Raw genomic sequence first — 24,496 nt, forward strand, 5'->3', positions numbered from 1 at the left:
ACGTCTGAGAGTGCCTGTGCCACCGCGTGTTTGTGCTTGGTTGTTCCTCGCCGCGGGGTTGTGTGGTGTGGGGTAGGGCCCTGTCCCTCCTCGCTTTCTTAAAGATTTCTTTTTCCCCTGACACATCCTGGAATAAACGGCCTTGGAGGAACTCGCTGGCTCTTTGTGTGAGAAAAAGTTCAATTTTGGGATATTTCTTCACGTTTGAATTCTGTGCTACTATTACGAGTGTATACTTCTGGGTACCCCAATAGAAGCTAATGTTTACACGGTTGCTATGTTTGGGCTGTACTTCAGAGTTTTCTTATGTAAGATTCTGGAAAGTGTTTGGAAAATGTGACCAAAATAGTTTATGTTAATGCAGCTTCTAAATGCTATTTAAAAATGTAAAACGATGGAGTTAAAAAACAGGGTTGTTGGACTGAGGACATCAGATTACAAAAAAAATCCTTGGCTCTCTGGCTGGGAAGGTCAATCCTACTAAAATGAGAAGGATAAATTTAATATCTTGGTTTTGAAATATCTTATCTCTCGCAAAAGTTTTAACAGTAAATCATGGTGAGCATGGAATGTGAATTTAAAAAAAAAAAATAATTCTTTCCAGAAGTCACTATAGGCATGAGCTGTTGCATGTTGTATCGCACATTTCATTTCAAGGCCCACCCTATGGTGGTGCCTGACTGCGTTCCAGCTGGCAGCTCAGTCCCAGCCTGAATGACCAGTTGGTTGCCTTGCTTTTATATGGATTGCAAATGCTGGGTGTTCAAAGACAACAGCAAACCGAAGAAATCTGAAACTTGGGGTGAGAGGGAATTTGGGATTTGATTATGTAGCTGTTCCTTTGTTGAGGTGCTAGTTTTGCTGGTTTTAAAAAAAAAAAAACCAAACCAAAACAAAGAAATGCACCCCCACCTCCACCCCACCCCCCAAAATAGCAGCCTGCCTCCTCTTAGCGAGTGAGAGTTTGTACACAACTGGGGGCTGGTTGAGGAGGGCACAGAACAGCCAGTCTGTCAGGGATGAAAAGTTAATGATGAGACACCGCAGGGATTCTCTTTGCTCTTGAATTTATGCAAGACACGGTATTTTAAACCCATATGCATGTATAGCTGTAATATGTGTTTATGGGTCTAGCTCGGTAAAATGACATACCTCGTAAAAGCAGTTGCTTGGAGGTGAATAGGTATTGCTTCTGTATTCACAGTGCTGATAGAGGTCATCAACAATAAGCAAACAGCAAGAGTTTGTAAGAGCCACTTGCAGTTTTTTCTTTTTTCTTAGTAGCTAGTTGATTTTGAAGAAGAAAATATTTTCTCTTTTGATAGGAAGTACAGGAAGATGGAAAAGATGAGAGATTCACCGTTTGCGGAGCAAGCTTTGAACCTAATTAAGACGAGAGGATTGTTGAATGAAATGTCAGAGTTTGAAAGGATGAACGCTTATTCTGAATGACTGGAAGGGCTGAGGGCAGCGTTACTTGTCTGTTGCTTTTAGTTTTGCTGGGGTCGTGTTCAGGATCCCTGTGGCTCGACCTGGAGGGGTGCGGGTGCTGCAGTTACCGCTCTCCGTGTCCAGCCTTGGTCGCGGGCACCAACAAACTATCGTGCCCCTTGCTTTGCAGAGTGACTTTTCACAGAAACGAGGAGTTTTTCTTGAGCCACCTACAGCCCCAGCTGCAAACCAAGCCCCGTGTTGGGAAAGAGCTATTTCCACAGCATTCCCCAAAGTGCTGACCCTAAGAGGGGGGTGGGGGGCACCGAGAAAACCGGGAGTGGGTGGGAGCGCGGTCACCGTCCAGGTGAAAAGTGGGAATGAAAGAGCTGGTTGGTCAGAGAAGCAGGGGGAACCGACTGCTGTCCTTGCCATCCGGTAAACAAAAGGAGAGGGCAGTGAGCGTCGCCGCGTTCACTGGGTGCACGGCGGCGTGCAGAGGAGAGGGTTCAGTTCTGCTGCACATTTGTCAAAGGGAGGTTCTAGGCTTGCCTTATTTCAGTATTTAATCTGCATGTGTATTTATTTTTCCTCCTTCCCGTAAGCCTTTAAACGCAGACCCCATGGAGAAGTGATGCGGGGAAGCTGGCTGAGGTTTGCTCTGGCTGTAGGAGGCAAGGCTGGCTGTCTTCCCCGCTTCCCCGAGGAGCGTGCACGCCTGCTGGGTGACGGGGCTCGGGGATTAATGCGGCCGGTGTCAGGCCCAGGCGGTAAGGAAAAGCCTCACACGAGCACCATCAGTCCGCAGTGTGCAGGGCTGGGTACCAAAATCGGGGTTTCGGGTTAATTGCACTTGTGGCAGGCAAACTGAAGCAGTCGTAGCGTGGGGAAGGAGGCATGTATCACAAAGGACTTTACCGGTGTAAGTCGAATCAGGTCATTAACTTTTGCAAATTTCCTAGTTTCTCTTTTGGTTTTCATTGGGATTTCACACCGAAGTTTGTTTACGGAAGGACCTCTGCCACTGTCTAAAAAGGTCACCGAGTATTGTGCCAGTGTATTTGAATTTCAAGCATTGTGATTTGGGAGCCTACTAAGAATTTCATCTTTTACAGAGAAACACTTATGCAATTTAAAGAAAACTGTATTTTGAGCATAAGCAAGATTATTTTGACACAGTAGTAATTCAGGTAGATTTGAGAGAATCTAATTTTGTAAAAATTAATGGTTTGCACAAGAGATAGCTTATATATGATCAGCATTGTTTACTTAGCTGTTTGCACTTTTTTCAAATTTTGTTTTTAACTATATTAGCAAAGTGAGAAGCTTAACTTCTTCAAAGCTTCTTCAAAAACCAAGAGAGGTTTCTAGCAATTTTAAGACAATGGAGAATCCACATATATTTAATATTTGGAACAGGAGAATCTCAGAGATACAGGGTATGCAAACGAGCTCCTTGTAATTACCTTCTCAGTAAGTTAATATTTCGATTTGTGTAAAATACATGTAAAAAACCAGTTTGAATTCTTCCTGATGGTCTGTAGCAGTAGATGTGTTTTCGCGTGGATAAGTGTTTTAAGCGAAATTACTTGTATCATTTAAAGGTGGCTGGTTTTCACGTGTAGCTTGTCTCTCTGCTATCAGTAACTTGCCCCTGCTGTAGGGAGTGCTGTGCTTGCGGAGATCCCTGTCCATATTATCCTGTCATGGCAAGAGCAAGCGAGTGCATCCACAACTGCTGTCAAAACAGCAAAATTAAAAGGTTGCTCGAAATTACCAGTTCGTTTAGTTTTACTGTGTTCTGAAAGTGTGCAAATATTTAAGAATTGGAGAAACACTTGCCTTCATCTGATGTGTAAATAAAATAATACTGTTACTGGTTGGTTAAAACTTGTTACTTGCTGATAATTAGCCTTTGTTCTTAAATTATGACTGCTTTTTTGCTTAAAAACTTATGAACTGTGTGTGGTTTTCATTATGGAGACATTTACACTCATTTCTCTTGTATAGTGTAAACTACTTATTCCAGTGTATTTATGACAGATTACACCCAATAACGATGTGACTCTTTATGGTGGATCTTAGTTCTATTGAAGTCAGATGGGAGTTTTCTCTCTATTTTGGTGGGGTTAAGATTTTACGCTTTGTGTGTAATCATGGAATTCTTAAGTAAAATTCCTGTTAAATTTAGTGGGTGTGTAATAAGGAATTTTGCTTAATTGAAAACACCAGAGTTGGGTGGGTTATCTTTAATTTTGTTTTCTTTTCCATTAACAAATGCTCTGTAACTTGTAAATGTTTCTAGTAGTTGGTCTAGTTTCCTAAAATTGAACAGATACTATGTGTAATGGTGCAAAAAAACCCTGAGGGTGGTTTTCCTCCTGTGTTAGTTTCTTTTGTCTTGATTTATTTAAAGAAATCATCTGTAATGCATCTAGTTGAGATCGTAATAAGGTGATTTTTTATAATAATGACCCCCCCCAGCCTTGTCAATTAGCTCTTACTTTTGTGAGGGTTTTATGATTGCACCTAAACAATAAAAAGCCTATCTTAAGAAATCTCTTCCTGTGTCTTTCTAATGACATTTTAGATAATTCAAGAAATAACCCTTGTTTTCCTTTTTCTCTGGGATTACTTTGCACGATGAATTATATTATTAAGGTTTTTTTTCCTTCCCCCTCTAATATGCCAACAGCCGTAAAGTTTTGGTTCTCAGAGCAGCATGAGAATGTTTAATTGTATCTTTAACAAAACTTGTATTCATTTTAAAATAACTTCTTAAAAGTATTAAAAGAAGTATATGCGGTGTTACAAATCTATACATCTTCTAAAGTCTGTATTTGAATAAATTAGCTGTAGTAGTTTCTCTTACTGACAAGTTCTGTGAGAACATGACAATTAACAGCAGGAAGAACTGAACTGCTTTTAATAACCTTACATAGTTTGATTTTTTTTTTTAACCTCTTACGCTTAGAATTAAAAATCTGAGGTGATTATTACTAGGTGATTTTTATTATTAAAAATCATTTCACAGCTGTCCAAATGAAAATGGTTAGGTCTGCACCCAGCAGTGCCACTTGTGAAACACAAGATGTAAACTGAGGTTATCTAAGATTAAATGAAGCCTTTGATATTTTAAATTATGTTGATTATACGGATGTCAGCTTTTTACAAGCAAATAGAATATTAAAATGTGTAACATCTATTAGACTTTTATTTTGCTTTATACTTTAAATTATGTTTAGCTATACTGCGTATAGAAAGAATGTCATGGTTACTTTGAGTCATTTAAGATAAATTGTTATAGACCAAGTTGAATGGTGGGTTTGTTCTAAAATGAACCAGTACAGTCATTGCTCAAGGCAGAGGAAATGCTTAGGTTGATGATTGCTTCTGATTACTTGATTTCTTTCAAGATAGCTACAGAGACTAACGTTCGCTTGTAAGTAAAATGGATAAAGGAATGTTTGAACAGAAAGAGCATTAGGACATGTTTTATATGGTGGTGGTGTTTTGGTTTTTTTTTAATAAGGAGAGAATAACATGGGTTTCTTTACACTTGATTTACTATTATTTTTAAATAGCATTAATTACACTGGAATGCTGAAGTGGTTTAAAAGTTGAAACACAGCAAGCATCCACAGAAGAATTAAGCTGGAGTTAGTGTATGTAGCCTAACTTTCCTCCCTATTCAGCAGTTAAAGGGCAACATAAGTACATCCAGGTATTTTCTGTTTCTATCAGATTTTTTCTAAAGCACCGTTAATATGTTTCTTTTTAAAGTAATAAACACATAAAGAAATGGCTGTATCTGGGGTCTTTTTTTCCCAATTTGTCGAGGTATAGTGTGCTTTTGTGTACTGGTCATCCATATGTTTTCTCTTTGTGTCTAGGTGTGTTGTGTATTAGTCATGACATACTTCAGCAGAGTTTGTGGAAGTTCGAACGTTGTGTTGGCGCAGTGTGTGTAACAGCAATTTGAAGTGCATATAGCAACTGATTTGATAAATCAGGGCGTGCAGTTATGAGGGTTTCACAACTCTGGTTTTTGTTGTAGTTTCTTACAATGTTTGCTTAGAAGCCATCTGTGTATACATGGAAATCTGTAGCATCCTTTGAGTTTTTAGGAAGTGGTGTAGTGACCCCAGAGTTTGGATATGTTTTGTTTGTGTGTCTGTTGTATGGCATGTAGTTATTTTTAAAGTTTTTGTGCGTATGGATGTAGGGGGTCAAGAGCGGCAGCCTTGAAAAGCCAAGTTCAGCTGAGTAGTCCCCTTGCTGCCGGTTGTTGAAAAGGCTGGTTTTCTTCCTGCAGCCTTTCAAAAGGAAAACTTTTCTTGGTTTTTTTTTTACACTTGTGTTTGTCTCAGCTGCCTTTAGCCATCCAGCACGTGGGCATCTTGGGTCAGTCAGTCCGTCAGGCGATCTCGAGAACCAGCAGCAGTGAACAGAGCCAGCAAGGGCAACTGCTCCCACCACCTCTTTGAAATGCAAGTTATAAAGTAGCATGGATTTTCACCTGCGTCTCTGTCAGCTGTAGAGGAAACCAGGATTACTGGTTTGGATTGCATTTGCAGTTTCCACACTAATTTAGGTAGGATGAATCCCTTAGTTGTAGGGTCGTGTTTGTATTTAAAGCAAGGTTTTAAGGCTTAGGTATTATAAGCCTGATCCAAACCACAGAGAAATCAATGTAAAGATTGCTTACATCTTTACAGAGGCTCACCTAAAAAATACACTTCATGGAGTGTTAAAGTGCTAACACATACAGTAACGTTTGAGGCTCGCTCAAAGGCAGCAGTAGTGTGTAATCTCCTCTGTGTGGCCGGTTAGACAGTAAGGAATAACTTTCCTGAAGAATAAGTGTGATCGCAGCAACTAGTCTGGTAAGTGTGTGCACATTTGCACGGAGGTGTGCTATTGCTTGGTAGCTGAGGTGAAAAATGGGTCACTAAACTGTATAGGAAAGATGTTCAATCTGATCATGAGAAATCCCTTTGCAAATCGATTTACAAGACCAAAGACAATACTCACCCAGAGTTCTGTTACTGTCCAGGTTTTTTTTACTTTGAAAGAAATTTTTCAGAAGAGATGTTCTCAATTTTTTACCAGTGATGATGGCCCAAAATTGTGTATAGGTGTATCAAAAATAGTAGTTAAAAAATCCAGTTCTTGTGCACAGTGAAGGGCAACACAGTCTGTAAAGAGGTACATTACAAATTAACAGTGGGGAAATACTTTTCAAAACAAACATCTTTGATACTAGGGTGGTTTTTTGTTTGTTTTCAAATCCAGATTTGCCTGTCTCGGTTAAATAAAAGTTATTTTAGAGTGTGTTTTTTATCTCAGCAAATCAATCGCAGAAATAGTTAAGAGTGAAAAAAACCCAACCCAAGCCCCAGACCTAAGCCCCCACCTCCGATAGTAACATCTACATTGCAGAAGGGTAATGCCATAGCTTGATTCCATAGATTAGGAAAGATTCAGGGTTTTGTTTACATTATTTGTCAATCTCTTCAGCATCCTAGAGGAGAACGCTTCCTTCCTGGCAGATGGCAGCCCCAGGGCCATGCACCTGCCATTACAAGCACTGCGCACTGGTAATCTACCCCAGCATCGCTGTTGACAAGAGGCTAATGATTGGAGACTGTCTGCCTGACAGCCTAAACAAAATAGGAACATATTTTTGTCCTTCAGCGAGGGTCTGAGAGATCTTAGGAAGGAGAGTCAGAACGGTATACTGAAGAATTATCATGGAATTTGATTTAGACCTCTTTGGCAGTGTTTGCAGTGCGAGCCGCTTTTAAGGTAATGATGCTGCAGAAAGCGAACAACGTCTCAAAGAAGGGATTTTCTGTTTCTCTGGCAGAGCGATAGCCGACTTTATATAAATAGCTCTGTGTCGACGGGAGGAAGGCTTGTGTGACTGAGCTGGCCGTGCCACGGTCCTCTGCGGCAGAGTCTGCCCTCGCTGGAAGCGGGAGGTCGGATGTACTCGCGCAGGGCTCTGTCCTCCGCTGGTAAATGGGGCCAAAGCGGCATCAGAAAGTCAGAATGTCTCTTTAATTGTTCGAGTGGTATGGTTGGTGCTTGCGTAATGCATTCCCATTTCGATCATTCGGTTTGTAATATTACATGTTTTTATCATGTCATTAGACCAGGATCTCTTATTTTATCTTTTGTTCATTTCTCTTATGCATTTATGCGTGTTTGCTTTTCTTCTTTGAAATGAGTGTGGGCGACGTTTCTAGGGGATGCTACCCAAGGCAAGGGTATCTTTGAAGTAGGCCAGGATGTTCTTTGCTAAATTTAAAAACTACCCAAATATTACCCAGAGTTTGTAGAGTATTAAGCAGGATTACATGACGCACGGATTAGACATTGTTGAGCAGCTTGTTTTTGTTTGAAGGGGTCAGAAATGGAGGCGCTGGGTCTTTAGTGTGATGCCAGAATAGCAAACTTGCTGATACCAGAAACAGCAGAAGTTTCTTAGAAACAGTAGAGCACAGTGGAGAATTTTCCAAGCTTTTCCAGGTGATGCTTTAGTAAAATCTGTTTGATACATGCTGTGATGATGAGCATAAGGTATGAAACTCATTGTTCCATTGGGTCTCAATTTCTAAGTGTGTTTCACAGATACTGTAAAGTAGGCTGAGAGCAACACTGTCCGTGCCGCTTGAGGCAGAGGACTTTGCTTCTCTTCAGTCAAAGGCAAATCAATAAATCATTCCAGTAACAGTGGGAAAATCATGTCAATGAAATAAGATCTAAGCAGTTTTAGATTTGCCTCTTGCGTTGTGTCCTCCCAGGCAGTATATTATTTAAAAACAGTTTTTAAGACAGTCCTCATGTCCAATTTAACCCCTCATTAAATTGGGTAGCATTGTCAAACTAATGCATGGAATGAAAATTCGGAAGATTCCCCCCCCCTCGCTGCCCCTTCGGATCTAGGTTTTTTCTGACCAGAAGTCACAAGATTGATTGAACAAGACGTCTGACAGTCTTTTGGGGGGAGAGTGAGGCTTAACTCTTATGTAGGAGACAGTAGTGTTGAACAGTTACTCAAGAACAAGAAAACAATAATGGTGTGCTGGCTTAGTCTGCCTTTGCTGATGGGGATAACTGAGGCTATAGAAAGTTATTCGCAATAACCGCTAATGCTACATTTTGGCATTATTTAAAAGAAATAAGAATAGAATTAATGAATGGATGCAAACCCCATCAGTTTTCTAGTCAATGCAAAACCCCTTTACATCACCAAGTTGACTGCTTCAACAACTGTGGTCTCTCCAGTGCTTCAGCGATTGAGAAGTTGTGGTGTGAATTTCACCTGTAGTCTTTTTACCAGTTTCTCTGATACTGATTTTTTTTTTTTTTTTTTTTTCAAAAACTCCAGTGAGTGGTTTTAATTTACTTTAAAAGGCAGACCAAATGTCAGGTGACGTGTCTAACCAAAATTTTCATTGATACCCAAAAAAGACTTCTTGTGAGGGAATTAGGAGATTTGGATCTGTAAGGTGGAGGTAAAATTCTTGTGTTGGGCAGTTGCACTTGGCTGTGTTGTAACATCATTCCTTTATACAACGTAAACATTTGGAATAGTTTACAGGGGGTTGGACTTGCATCTTTTACGACAGATTTCAGTCCCGAGCAATTATTTCTGCCAAAATTAATGAAATACAAGTATAATAGTACTGTCTCTTTAACATAACAAAAAGAAAAGTTATGTGTTTGTTGTACCAATCTTGTACAGAAACTATTGATAAAGATTTGTGATGGTGATTAATATTAAAGTTGTTTGTGAACTATGAAAAGTCACTTTATAATAAAATTATTTACCACTAATTAGTTTTGACCTAGCATAAAACTTTGAACATTTATGTTTGGATTTGGAATCAGACTTGTATAACTTAATGCAAGGGTACATAATTCCCCTCAATGGTGAAGTTACAGAATTAGTGCTTATGATTTTCACAATAGTTATAGAGAAATGACTATGTGGAGGAGCATTAGGAATAAGTGCATATATATATGATCCTGAGGCACAGAATACTTGAGAGAATTGGCCATAAACTTAAAATGGTTGGTACTTATGACTTCATAATCCCAATAGTCTAGCAGTTACTCTCACAAATACCAGCGAGAGGTTCTAACATGCACCAATGAGTGCTAGGATAATATTGCTTTCTTTTGGATATCTACAGAAAGGTAACTTATTATACTGTTCTGTTTTAATCTTTAAATATCAAATGAAAATCCTGTCATGATAAGCTTTTAACTTTAACTGTAACTGGTGTATTTTTAAATAAAGAGTAGATTGCGTGGGTTCTAAATAAATAAATTGGTAGTACTCTGTTGTTGAATGTTAGCCAATAGGATGATTTCCAGATACAAATGCACCAGTGTATTTCAGCACTATAAGCGATTTCTAGTCCAGGTCCTCTCTTTAATTTTTTTCTGTTAGTATGAATGTTCAAGTGACAGTAAACTAGAAGCTTTGTAAGATTCGGTAACGTGAGATAGTCCATCTGTTATTCAAAAAAAAAACCAAAACCAAAAAACCCCACAACAACAACCAACCAAAACCAAACCTACTTCATAGTAGTGAAATAGCTGGACTTTTTTGTAACTGATTTTTAGTAGAACTAGAATTCAGCTCTCAGGAAATAAATTGATGGACTTTTGTTTTAATAAATGTATACTTGACTATGCTAGGAGGTGGAAGAAGATAGACTTAGATCTTGCAGCTTGAGTGAGCGCAGTCACACTGGTGTGCCTGAATGCAGGAGGAGCTGGTCTGTGCTGTGAATGAGCTATGTAGGATGTTTAGATACCACGCTGCTCTTTGATGGAGTTGTCATGAGAGAGTCTCCTGCGAGCCTGAAATTGTTCCCTAAGTCTTGAGTCTGCTTAATCAGTCACAGACATGGCAAGCTTTAACTTGCCATGCTGGCCAGGTGGATGCTATGTTGTCATAGTAAGAGAAAATATTGGAACTTTTTCTATTCCTCTCACTCGTCAGTAGATATTCCCCATTTTCTTTGTACTCATAGATTGGCTGTTGATGCTTTTACAAGGGGATAACATTTCAAAGATACTATTTTAAAAAACATATGGAGAGTTATTTACATGGTATTTTTGGTCATGTAGACTCAGGCTTGTATTCTGCTTATTTTTACTTTGCCAAAGAATATGATTGTATTGCTTTTATAAATAATTTCCATAATGTTGTCGTGCAGCTTGCTCTGTTTCCTTAATTAAGCATAGAAGCAGAATGCTGAAGTTTATTAAAAAAAAAAAAAAAAAAAAAAAGGGTGCTGGGACTTTAGAACATGTACCTGGGAAATAGTGAGCTCTTTTGAGGGTTGGCGTGTAGGGGACAACTTCAGACTCTCCACCCTGAGCAGAATGAAGTGTAGACATCTTACCTGACTAAGGACATCTTAACTCTGAAGATGCTCTCAGTATTTCCTGTGAGTTGGCTTTAGATCCCAGCCTCTTTATCAGGCACTGATTTTTAGCTTGTCTTCTTGAGGCATTTTCCCATACATTTTGTAATGGGCTACCTGAGCAGCCGACTCTTCTTCATTCCACTCTGGAGGCAAAGTTCTATTAAGTTCTGCTGAAGATGGCAAAACAGTAGACAAATAAATCCTTTGTTGAAACTGTATGTTAAATTTCTTCTTTGCAGTCTTTTAATTTTTTTTTATCATGTAAAACCATTGTTTTATTGAACTGTCAAGTGGCTTTATCTTACTCACTAGTGTAGCTGTGGTTTTGTGTGTGTGTACCTGAATAAGATCTTCATTTTGCTTCTGTAGTCAAAGAAACATTTTACATTTTGGTATGTCTCAAAATATATTAACTTGTTATTTGCATCAGATACAAAGAAAGCAAATCCTTACCTGGAAGAAGGGAATAAAGTGTATTTGATACATAAAAGCCTGTTGTCTCATCAGTTAAAAAAAAAAAGCACCGTGCTAAAAAGAATTATATTTGGTAATTGTCAGGTAATCCAGGGGCAGGAAACTCTTGTCCAAATTCCATGATTTAGTTTAGGAGAAACACTGGAAATAAGCAGTACCCATGTTAGTACAGGATGTAGCATAGTGGGGCTGTGACTGTAACTGTCGGAATGAACAGCATTGCCATCTGTCTTTTAAGTATGAAATTCTGTTTCTTCATTGGATCAGATGCTACCGGAGGGTTTTTTTTCTTCCTAGTATATGTGTTTGTCTTGGTGTATATGGTGGCACCTTTCTTAAACTTCTCCTGCTTCTGTAATGTGATGATTTTTAATTTGACAGAAGTTTCCAAGATTTTTCATAGCAGCGATGAGATCTTAATAGGGAGGCTTGGAACCATTTCTCTTCTTTCTCATGGATTGTCTTAGGTCCCTTTTTGGGGCCATTTGTGGCCATATAATGTCTTTCTGGAATAGTAATAATTAATTACTTCAATTTTTTCAATGTACTTTAATTAAAAATAGCTACTGGAAATAAGGACCCCTGATGCAGTATAAAGTAGTCCGTGGACTGTAATTTGGAAAGCTGTGATGTGGAGGAGCCAGTTGTTTACAGCCTGTTCATGTTGGGTTTATATGTGTTTTATGACAATATTTAATTGATTTTGCCCAAGTCTTATTCCTGCTGTATAGGAAAGTGTATCTGTGGTCTCTTGTCTCAAACACAGATTGAATCTGGCTTTTTTTTTTTTTTTTTCCCCTCCACTTAAGAGACTTTTTTGATGACAGTTGGAGAGGCTGAGGCATCAAAGTGGAAGACACTGTCAAAATTGTTGTGCCTTTTATTAGTGCCTGAGGTGGGCTGGTTGGTTTTTTACGTGTTGCAGATTCCAGCTCAGCTGTCTCCAGTGTGTCCTGAGGGTCCATGTTCCCGTTTTAGATTTCCACGTATATGGTGGGTTTTTTTCATCTAGCCGGTGTTCTTGCACTTTACGTAGAACCGAGAGGTTTGGCCTGGTCTGTAGACACCCATTTGCACCTTATTAGGAGCCTACCGAAACAGTCCTCTTAAAATAAGGACCTGGCTCCCATAGGTGGTCACTGGAAGGATGCAGGTGCCTTTTCAGTGTCGAAGAGGCTGGTCAGAGCCAGACCCAGAGACTGGCACAAGCCCGTCTTCCCTGACTTTAGAGGGAGCCTATACGCTTGGCATGAATGGAACATCTACCTTCCAGAGGTCTGTGGCTTGTGAAATCAAACTTGCTGCGTGGAGTCTATTTTAAGCAGAAGGACTTGAAATGAGATGGATATTCATATGTGGATCAGCTGGCATAGCGAAGTGTTCCTGCCTGACCTGGCCTGTACTCCAGCTAGTTGATAATGTATTGTACTTGTTCAGTAAATGTGAAATTAAAAGGGATTTGTGTTTTCTCTAGCTATGCAGCTGCTGCACTGTTGGCTGAAGGCTTTTCAATGTGTGTCCCACTCAGTCACAATACATGAAACAGGCAGCAGTGTCAGGGCCTTAGCACTTGGGAGCAAACTGGGGCTTTAAAGGCACAGGCACCTTGGGGGAAATGCTGGTGTTTTGCAAAGTATTTGTTCACGCACGTTGTCTGTGATCTTTCCTTTTCCATTCTTCATGGAGCATCCTTCTAGAACAGCATCTTCGCTTTCTAAAGTCTCACCTGCTGCACAGTATCTTGCAGGAGGCTAGAGTTCCTTAATGTGACGTCCTGAAGTGTTCATCACACCTCCTTGAGATGTCCTAAGCAACTTCAGAGAGCTGGGATGCTGGCAATGGGAGAAAACACACGTGGGTCTTTATGTACGGGAAAACCTCCCTGAAGTCTAGGGGAATTCTGTGCTGAGCATCATGGGACTAGAGCCAAACTCTTAAGTATCCTGTCTTAAATGACCAAGATGGGGTTTAATCTGTTCCATAGAAACAGTCCCAGCAACGTAATACAATTTCAAAAAGATGACAGCATCAGTTATATAGTTGTGTGGTCTGGTATATTGCTGTAAGTAAAATGTATTTTTCAAAAATGCTCTATGAGGTACAGGTGAGCCTTTTTAAGCAAATTAAGTGTCAGTGGTTGCTTATAAACCTATTTACTGGCAACAAATCAGGGGAGCCATGAAACAAAACAGTCACCTGTGTGAGAGCACTTGGGAGAGGAGGAGAAAACAGAATGGGTGAGAGAGTAGAGTACAGCTCTGTTCATGTAAATATTTACTGAGAGCTCTTGTAATTCTAGAAGTGCATCTTGCTCTGTCTGGAGTTAGCAATATTGCACGTAAGTGATGCTAATTTTTTTGGTCCTTTTTTGAAAAGTCTCTCTGAAGCTTTGAGAAAAGTGCTGTGAAAGCACACTGTGCTCTGATGGCATAGTATTTTTTCGTATTTTAACAATTTTTTTCTTGGGGAAGGTAATATTTTGTACTGCAGGTCTCGTGGCTGAACAACAATGAAATAAATGCTGTTTTCTAAGCTGAGATTCATTGCATGTCTCAGATATTCTTGTTCCTTAGGGTGGGTAAAACTTGGCATTTTGCATTCACCTTCTTCAGCTGCCTTTCTTAAAAGTGAAGCTTTAGTGTCTGTTTGGTCTTGCAGAGCTAATGAATGTGGGCCTGCTTCACTTTTATTTCTGCAGTAAACTATTAGATGGGGAGGATTCAAGGCACGTCCAGTGGGGCTGGGAACAGCCTCATTCATTCAGTACAATCTGTGTTTCTTGCTTGAGAAAGAAAGTAATATCTGAGTAAGACAGAGGAGGTAATTACTCTATGTGCTTTCTGCTATCACAAGTTATTTTATGACCAGCTTTCAGTTTTGAAAGTGGTATTCTCAGAAGATAAATTTTAACCAGCAAAATTACTTTTCTAAACAGTTTACTAAGCTTTTTGCCTATGCTTTCCAACAGAGTATTTGTTACCCTCCAGGAGTGATACATGGATGATATTTATGATGCCCATGTGACAAAAAGTACATCCTCTCCTTTCATGTCTTAACATAATACTAGATTCTGTAGGCAATACAATCCGTACCAGCTTCAGAAAGAAATGCCAGTTCATCTCAAGATTAAATTCAGAACAGGAAGTTACAGGTGCCCCTGTTTGTTTTAAAAATGCAACATTAAAACATTGTTTTCTAGCATTGCTCAGAAACGCATTTGATGCAAGGGAGAATACAATCCGGTTTGTAAATAAGAAGTCTACAAATAATGCTCTTTGAGACATTGTTTTGCTTTGATTACTAGGGTGTTTGTCTGTTTATTGAAGGAATAGTAGGAAATGTCTGCTGGGGGATTATGTTAGAGTGGCTGTTCTCAAGGAGACTTAGTGGGTTGCTGTGGAGCGATGAGTATTAAGGCTGAAGCAGACGAAGACATTGAAATCGGCAGGGACGGGGCACCTCGCAAGGTGTGTGAGCCTGGCTTTCGGACAGTATCCGCTGTTCCAGGTGTGGGTTCCAAGCCTATGGTCCCAAGGAAGTTAATGAGAGCTCGGCTCATGGTCGTTAACAAGCTGGCTAGGAGTACTTTTATAAACTTTATCTGGAGAGATGATCATAATCCCATTGTGTACCTGAGAAAAGGGTACAGTGTTTTGATTGTTCTCTGTGGAGGTGTTATAAAGCATTTGCTTAAACTCGGCACTCTCGGTTCTGGGCAGGATCTGTCTCCCAAATACCACGTCTGAACTGTGGGACCAGATGCCACGGGGGTAAGGAGTAGTACTCTAATGAGCAGAAATAGATCTGCAAATGGTTCTGACCAGCGATAAGCTGAACTTGTAAGTCAAAGTCGGACATAATGTTCCTGCAGAAATATTTTTAAGGCTTAAAAAAGAAAATTATTCACAGAAAACAGGTGGTTTCCCATCTTTGTGTTGTGTAGCGTGTCCGTGACAGCATACTGAAGCCGGCGATGGCTGGTGTCACACGCAAAGTGCCAAGGTGTGTTGCGGATGAAGTGAAGGAACATGCTCAGGGGTGATGCAATGAGGAGCAGCTTGCTCTGCTTGGAGGAAAAACTGCTGGTTACAGCTTGAGCGGCAGCTGGGAGCCGCATCCCTAATGTGTGATGAACTTGTAAGGCTGTGCTTTGGATTTAGCTCCCCCTCATCATGAGAGGTTTGTCAGTGGTCTGGTAGTATGGGGAAGTTCAACTTCATCTTTTCACAAGGTTTTGTTGTAATAGCTTTTTCCACAAATTTAGTCTTCCAAATTCTTTTTGCAGTGTTGTTTCCAAGCACTTTCTTGGAGTGGGTTTGTTGGGGTTGTTTGGGGGGGGGTGTTGGGCGTGGTGGTGTTGATTTTTTGTTTTGTTTTGGGTTTTTTAGGTTGGTTTTTTTTTTTTTTAGTTCTTTTATGTGTTGCTAACAGCAGCAATACATTTGGTAAATCATAATCACAGCTCTATTCAGTTAATTTACTGTGGTTAGTAGAAAAATATATTGTGCCTATGTGTATATACAGTGCCTGGAACTATAGGCTCCATTAATAGAGGTTTCTAACAACAGCAATATAAAAACCCCAAAGTTTACAGAATAAAAAAGGCTTTACAATAAGGAGACTCTGGCTTTATTAATTGAAATATTTTACCTTTTTTTTTTTAATCCAAATGTTTGTATATAGAAGCTTGAATTATTAAGTGGAATTAATACAGCAAAAAGGTTAAGGGCTTAACATGATATGTGCTAGTGTGTTAACAACTCTGAACTACAAGACAGTTTTAAAAGAACAGGGGTAGTATTATATGCAACAAGGTGAATAGCTGAAGTGAAATATGTAGCTGTTTAACGACTCAGTAATGATACTTCAAAAGATACAAAATTGAGAAAGTAAATTGTTCTTATATTTTCTAAGCAATACTACCCAAAATGCAACAGCTCATTCTTCTTTCCATGTGAGAAAAGGATCCCAACCTGGTCCCATGGAAAAAAGCTCTTCAAACTTGAACAGAACAAACCTCAAAAAAAAAAAAAAACAGAGGGGAAGAAATCTTCTTTGTGTAAACCTACTGAGAAAGGTTTGGTTACGATGAAAATAAATTGTAGGAGCTATCTCTGTCAAATATTGAGAACCTATTAGGAAATTAAGTAAAAAGAGGGTATCTCTTTTTCCCCTCTTTTTTTGTCCTAAAGAGCAGACTTGAAGTAAACGGCCAAAATAAAATAGTGACCTTTCTTGAGAAACACTGTACATCTGTGGGTGCTTTTTTCTCTTCTCATAGAGAATTTCTTTTCCCTCCCTCTACTGCAGTCCACATACACAGTGCAACTGATTTCCCATCAAAGTGTTAGGAACCTTTTCAGGTAACATATAGCATAGTTTTTCTTCTTCCAGGAATCCTGCAAAAGGTGTTGGCCAGCTGCACAGGGCTTTTCATCCTAGTTTTTGTAGGGTTGTATAGAAATGATTTGGCACCATGTTTTTGAGCGTTTCCATTGTGCTCTCAGGTTGTAGATAGGAAACGTCCGTACGGGGGAATTGTGGTTCTGTTGCTGCGTGTCTCCATATAGAGAGTAAAAGGACAACGTGTGATAATATATGGACTGTGAGTCTTAACTGCACGTGGGAAGTAAGACTTCAGCTTTATTGAGGGCATTAAGCTAACGTGTGGCAGGTTCAGAACAAGCAGAGGGAAATCATTCTTCTTGCAGCCTGTAGTTCACATGTGAAACTCCAGGCTACAGGGTACTAAAGGTTTCCATGAAGGGAGGTGAAGTGCAGGAGGTCCTTGATAGGTAAATCATTAGAAGGTAGATGAGAATTTGGGGAAGTTTCTCCATATGCTTGTCTTGGTTAAGCAAGACTATAAAAATGAGCTGCTTTTGACCCACTGTCAGAGAGAGGAAACTGGATTAGAGGAGCCTTTAGCCTGCTTTGGTGCAGCTGTTTTGGATGGTATTGCTCATTTCACTAAATGGTATTGGGGAGGGTGGTGTCTTTTCATCACAGACCGTGAAGTCTGCAACTTCTTGCCTAGCTTCATCTCTCCCTCACTCCTTTATTACTGACTGATTCACACTGGCAACAGTGAGAACACAAAAGATTCCCAGAAAAGCATTGACAAATTGAAAATCATCCTTTAAAATCTTTTTCTATCCTACTACCAGATGCTCAGAGTTTTAAGTGAGGGTGTGACAACAAGAGAAAGCAGAGGGGAAAAGATTGCCCTCCCGCGTGTGCCAGGTTGTTTCTCTCAGACCTTCCCTGCTTGCTTTCTCTCTCCCTTCACTCCCCATGTCTCTCTGCTGTGAGGACCAGCATCCCTCTGGCCATATCTCTGAACTTGAAGGTCCAAAAGCTGCAGCAGCCAGCCCAGTGTTTAGAGCATGACCATCCAGTGGGTTTAGGTGCCAGGTTAGATGCATAAATGATTACTCCTTGGTAAGCAGTCTGAAAGTCAGTTTGCAAAACAGGCAGGTAGTTGACTGTGAAAATTGAGGAGAGCCTTGTGTTTTAAAAGAAAGAAGGTAAGTGTCTTCCTCTAGGATGGAGGAATGCTCCAGTCTCCATAAAGACTGTAAGTCTGAAACCTCTTTTGGTGTTGGGTGCCTGAGCCTTTTTGGCAATGATGGAGGCAGGGATCAGCCTTTCAAAGAGGGCCTGGATGAAGTGTTTCTGTGCCCCTGCCCACAATATTTACGTGGCTAGAGCGCTCACCCAGGACTGACTGGCATCCAGGACCTTTCTGGCTGAAAGAAAATCTCAATCCTCTTCCTGCCCCTCCCCATCCCTAGTGCATCCTAGCCATATATTCTTTGATAGAGTGCTCTCATTCGTTCTTACTGAAGCTGTTTTCATGGAATAATTAGATACCCACTGTAATGGAAAGGGAGAGTGAACATGACTTCCCACAACTTACATGAGTCCTTATCCCTGTTGCCATGAATATTTAAATCTTTAATATGAATAATTCTTCAATTTAGTCACTGGAAAAGATTGCTTTTTCTCCCAAGTGAGAGAGAGAAAAAGCATGCTTTTAAGCTCTTTGAGAGCACTCTCACATTGTGAGCTCCAGCATGTGGATGGAGGTAACCTAGGGGCTCAGGGGAAGCTTTGGACTTTGCTGTTGGCCATTGATATCTTGAACGGCAGTCAGGTTCTCACTTGTGGATCTAACCAGAAGTCTGTTTATACTCCCCCCACCGTTACCTGCCTGAAATAGGTCCACCAGCATCTATGGCATTTTAGTCAGCAGCTGTGTGAGAATATCAAGTTCTATTTCCAAGAGCTCTTCTTTCTTGTGGGACCTTGTTGCCCTTGTTAATGACTACTGCTGTATATTAGAAGATGGAAAAATATGCCTCTGACATCCCAGCTGAGCAAACTTCCCAGCAATTGTAAAGGTGTGTAAAAGGGTATGGTCTCTGCTCCTAAAATGAATACCAAGTCATACACCTCACAGACTTGGAGATCTTGCATAACTCATACTCATCTGAGCCTAACATGAAATAGGGCAGAAGAATTGTTGCTTAGAGGTGCCTGTTTCTTCTCTTTGACTCTAAGGAGCTAGAATGACTAGCTCCTCATAGGGTGAGTAGGCCAGAGCTGTAGAGGTGCGCACTGGGTATTGCCCAGTGTATGTCATAGGGGCAGATGTGCTAATTCACCTGGTTTTGTTGTGTCTCTGAGGATGGGGTTGGTAGGTAGTTCAGTGTGTTAGTCACTAAGCCCTTCCTCCCTCGCCATTCATCACTTGGAAGGTGAGCGTGTTGTTTTGCAAAAATTCTGTGTCTTCAGAAACTTCCAGCCTCACTTTGTATGCAAAGTGGGGTCACTGGAGTTTGCGTGTTGCTGTCAGCCTGTTCCTGGGAAGAGCTGCGCTCTCTCCTTGGTGTGGTGGAAGGAGCTGTGAAAATCAAGCCAACCACCTAATTGAGGCCACGTTTGCAGCGTTGGGTTTTGAATCTGCGCTGAAAAAGGAATGCTGTGATGGTTGTAAGGTGGGAGGCAGTGCCAGTTGCATGATAGTGGTCATTGACCAAGAACGTGACTTCTTGTTCCACGATGGTTAAATCCTGTGCATGTGAACTGTCGCGTGGCTCTTTGGCTGGCTGCCACAGACTAATCTTTTCAGTGGCAAATTTTCTGTATAGTTTCCACATCTGCTTCTGCATGTGTGTTTCTGTCCCTCTTACAAACTCCCACCGGAAGGCCAAAAGGACTAAATTTTTTTTTTCTAGCATTTTGTTTGCCCAGAGAAAGCAGCTTGATTTTTGTTTAATTTCATGTAAAGTTTCTGAATGGTTGTATACCCAACTTGCAAGGGAGGGAATAATTGAACAAATTTCAGATAGTACTATGCTGAGGTGTTTTTGTCTAATTTATTTTATCCCTAATCATGGGATTAAATCACATCTATACAAACTTGTTTAATAGTACACAGTGACTGTAGCTCTGAAATGAAGAGATATAATAGCAACTGTATTCAATTAATCCTGGAAAAAATGAGCATGTCTAGTTTCTTAATTTTAAATTCAAAGTGCCTATTTTTATTATAATTGATATGGGAAATGTATTTCTGGACCAGCACTTTAGCTATAAATTCATTATAATGACATTTGTAAGTTTAATCCTTTATTTTCCACATAATTACATTTTAATGTTTAGTTATACTACAAAATCTATAAGAACATTGACAAAATGATATGAAACATGAATTACATCAAATTCTGAAATCAACTAAGCATAACCCTCATCGTCATCTGTACTTCTACTGTAGACTCAGCTGCTTAAACTCTAGTGTAAGATTGCAGGTAAAATAAGTGTTAGTCATGTAAATATATGGTATCAAGTACAGATTACTTTGATTTTTAGTACCTTTGTATAAAAGTTGACACTCGTTATAAATTGTGGGGATTTGTCCATGCCATCAGATGAACATTTAGCCTCTTGTGTGTATGCTGGGACACACAAAAAAAAAAAAAAAAAAAAAAGTACTCCCAGGTGCTGACATGCAGCATCTTTTTCCAGATAATCTAGTGTTTCCTTTCCCACTGTAGAAGGTGGTATCTTTCCCTATGGTTACCTTAATGCAGTTCAAGATGTTACAATTTTTAACTATTTGACACAAGAGGCAAAAGTACTATGAAGCTTATTTTAATATAGATAACTGTGGCCGCCAAATCCCTACTTTACTACTTCAAAGAAGTTCAGCGATTTTTTTTTTTTTTTTATTATTATTATCAGTTACGAAGAATCTGTGTTGACCCGATGCTTGCTCTTCTCAATTCGTAAAACAACAGAGACATATCTGAATGACATTGCGTACTGTTTCTTAGCGGAATAACCCACCAAAAGAGCCTAGTTACTTGGGGCAGCATGTCTCCAATTACAATCAGCCATGACTTGTTTAAAAAAAAAAACAACAACGTGGCTTTTCCATTTCATGGTTTAACTTGTTTTTCCCATCAAACGTGGAAACATTTTACTTTGGATGGGTATTATTCGTGGGCTTTGTAAAGTGCTGCAGCGCGCTGCTTTCTGTTTTCCTGCGCAGTGTTGGCGAGGCGGGTGTTGACGCTCTGACTGAAACCTTCTGCTGTGAGGATGGCCGAGCTCGGCTTCGTGCGGCGTGAGCGGTCCTGCCGAGCGGAGCCCGGATTCCCTGGAATTGCTTGCGGAGAGCCATGGCTCAGCACGCGAGTTGCTCTGTCGCCTTCCGTGCACGGGGTTACCCGTGCACCTGCCGTTAAGGATAGCACGGTCACTAAATTGCTGAACGCGTCGGAGCCAGGCCAGGATGCGGCTCCTTCGGCGCACCTCCCCGCTGCCGTCCCGGGGGCTGGCCTTGGGCCGCGCTGGCCTTGGGCCGCGCTGGCCTTGGGCCGCTCGGCCAGAGCCGCGACCGTCCGAGGCGGGCGCCTGCGCCCCGCAGCCCTCCCGCGGAGCGGCCCCGGCCGCCGCGCTGCAGACCCTCTCCCGTCGCCCTGGGTGCCGGCTCGGCCCGGGTGGACGCCCGCCGGGACCCTCGCTGTCCCTCAGGGAAAGCCCCGCCGCCGTGCGGGGCTGCGGCCCGCGCGGTGCCCGTCGGTGGACGGTGCGGCTTGGCGGGCAGGGCTGGGGGGACACGCTTGCCTCTTCTGGCCGGCCAGGGCCGTGCGTCTCCTCCCGGGCGTCGGGGGGCCGAAGGCCTCTCCCTGCCGGCAGGATTCGGTTCCTCGGGCTGTGCTGACCGACGGGCTGGCCTGACGCCCGCAGACGTGCGTGGCGGTAACCTCCGGATTTGGTTGAATCGATAGGATTGCTCTTCCAGGAAAAGTTAGTCGGCGGGATCAGAGCCTTAATCGACTTGGCAGGCGGCGTGGGGAGGGGAAGCAAAGGGACAAAGCCAGCGAGGGATGTGCCTGGAGTCGGGGCAGAAGCCCGTGGCGGAGCTGGGGGTTCTGCGCCCGATGCCTGATCCGCTCTGGCAGTCGCGCTGCCGGTGGAATAAATTTACTGGCTATGAATAGCCAGCAACGTGTTTTGCTGTGAGCCGCATGAATAGCTGTTTCTGTCTGTGTGCTTCTTAGCAGATGAGAATTACCTTTAGGAATTAAGAAAATTTTTCTTCATTGCTTACTGTCTTTTGAAAGTTAATAAGCAGACTAGATCTTCTTTAATTGACTAACCATTGTATTCTCTTCACAGTATATTTAACGAGTCTTTGAGTATTTGGTAGTTTCCCCACAATTTGTGTGTTTGTGTTTATTATCTGATTTATTCCCCGGGAAGCACTGGTGAAATCAGGTGACTTTAGTTTTGGAAATTCAGCAGTGATCATGGATGCTTTTCTCAATAAAGCCCAAAACCAAGAGGAGACTTCAGTATTGACACAGTGCTGGACTTTGTATTTTGATTTGTGCATGCCCGTGGGGAATGAGGTTATTAAAGAATGTATTTGTGTCCTGTAGGAATTTTGCTTCATTCCTGGATAAAGACAATGTACATTGGTGTGACTTGCTGTGTAAGTGGAATGTTGACCTGAGACTTGAAATAAGTAAAAGATACTAATTACTGAAGTAAAAATTAACAGTGATACTGATGTGGTTTGGGTTTTGGTTGTTTGTTGGGGTTTTTTTTAACTTTAGCATGGAACTTGCAACTTATTTCTTGCAAGTGGGCTTCCTCTGAAGCTGACGCTACCATTCTGTGGATCAAGTGGTGGCAGTACTTATTTTTTCCCTTCTTGATTCAAAGCTTCTTTGAAACCTGATTCGAAGCTTATTGATGTCTGGAAATAGTTTCATTATTGAAGACTAGGTTTGGGTTAGTATTTGAGTTATAGGTCAGCATTACAGACTCATCGGATGATGTGTTTATTGCATCACAGGCTCTTAGGCTTGTGCCCACAGTCCCATCATCCACCTACAAAACCCTACAAACCAAGTTTGGAAATGCTTTGAAGCATCGGCCACTTCAACTGCTCCGGTTTAATTCTGGCTGGAAAGTACCTGTTGTGCTGTAAGAACAATGGCAGGTTTACTCAGTTGGTAATAATCCTCCCTGATGACCGCCCTAGGCTGAGATACTTCTGGAAACATATTTGTGTTCTTTGCATGTACACAAATATCTTCCTCTGATCGACTTGTCTGAACACGTGATTTTTTTTTTTTTTTTTTTTCTTTCCCATTTATTTGGCTTTCACTGTCACGTGGCCACTTTTGGGAACCTAAATTTAGTTGTCAGGTTGGTTTCCATTTGGAGGAGGAAGGCGATAACACAGAGTCAGCAGGTATCTTTAAACACTCGCTTGTTTGCCTACATGATGCATTTATCCTGCTTCCCGGAACAAAAGTCGGAACAAAGTGGTCCGTTAGGCGGCTCTTCCTCAAACGAGGGATCTCTGCTCCCTTCTGAGAGCCATCTGTCCTGCCGCACATTCTCCCATGCAGCCTTACTGGATGGTGATGGCAGTTTTGGGGCTCCCTTGGTTGCATCATAAGCCAGTTCAAGTTCTTAATTTGAAATACCCTCCCAGCCCAAACAACGCGGGCTCGTTTTCTGAAGATCGAATGGGTAGATTTGACTTAGCTTCTGGTCAGAAGAGTGGCAGCAAATAAATGGCAAGGGCCGGGGGGGGGCAGGGGGCAATGAGATGCTCTCCTTTTGGTCTTGGCAAGCTATTAATTCATCTCGAGCTGTGTCATGAAATAAAATCATAATATCCGAAGTATCTGATCATGTAGCAGCTCCAGTTGACTCCAGCAGGACTAATTCCTTAAGTAAACCTTAGCTCTGAGAGATTCAATAGAAATTCAGTAATTCTCACATATATGCCAAGCTATGACAACCTTTGTTTTTGTGTAGACTTGAAGGAAAAGCCTTCGTATTGGTTTATCAGAGGCTTATATGGGTTGAAACTTCCACAGATAAGCACTATGCTTACTTTGACATCCAGGTTTCATATGTAACTTACTTTGGTTTTATGATCCCGAAGGAATTAAAAATATACAGGAATATTGACTTCTTGTGTCAATACAGTCAAAATTAATGGGTCATGTCCTTTATAGACTTTTCGAAGTAACAATGTTGTTTCCCCAGGCGTTCCAAATAACTTCAAGTTTTAGGAAAACTTGTGTAATACATCTTCAAACTAAAATTTTCATCTAACTTTTAAACTTGGGGATAACAACATACAAAAAAAAAAAGATTGCTATAAACTATTAAATGAACTAGACACTATTAATAGCACTTAGTGTGAATGTAATGTTGCAGCCTGACATTGTATCAGGATTTACCACTTAGTTGGCACCTTTCGAAATGAGGTGTCAATGTTTTGTCATGTGAAATTTACAGTATCAGTGGTTTAATCACTACTGTTTGTGCATTGCTGCTTTCCAAATATCATAGCAAACAGGAAAAATCTACATGATAAGCCACATACTAAGGAAATTTTGATTTTTAGTGACCACCTTAACAAATCATCTTAATATTGTGAGTTAATCAATATAATAATGTGTCTTTATAGAGGTGGCACATACTATCCATTAATTCTTTGCAGTGGAAAAAACACAAAAGGAGTTAGCTGCATTCTTTAGAATAGGATGGGTCACTTTGTAATCAGTTTCTGTTTTACTGTGCAATGCACCTTGACCGTT

At 40.9% G+C, this 24,496-nt stretch overlaps 1 protein-coding gene across 2 annotated transcripts in view; it reads left to right on the top strand.

The window, feature by feature from the left end:
• Positions 1–24,496, top strand: part of IRS2 (insulin receptor substrate 2) — a 31,197-nt gene that overhangs the window by 3,678 nt on the left and 3,023 nt on the right. The window contains exon 2 of one of the 2 annotated variants that reach the window (XM_052773905.1): positions 1,326–5,241. The exons of the other annotated variant lie outside the window; for it this stretch is intronic. Coding sequence (XP_052629865.1) covers positions 1,326–1,351 — 26 coding nt within the window. The 3' untranslated portion in view covers positions 1,352–5,241. Of the gene's footprint in view, positions 1–1,325; positions 5,242–24,496 lie in introns of those variants that run through there. 2 annotated transcript variants of the gene reach the window in all.

Source organism: Harpia harpyja, chromosome 22, assembly GCF_026419915.1.
Source record: "Harpia harpyja isolate bHarHar1 chromosome 22, bHarHar1 primary haplotype, whole genome shotgun sequence".
Taxonomy (NCBI): Eukaryota; Metazoa; Chordata; class Aves; order Accipitriformes; family Accipitridae; genus Harpia; species Harpia harpyja.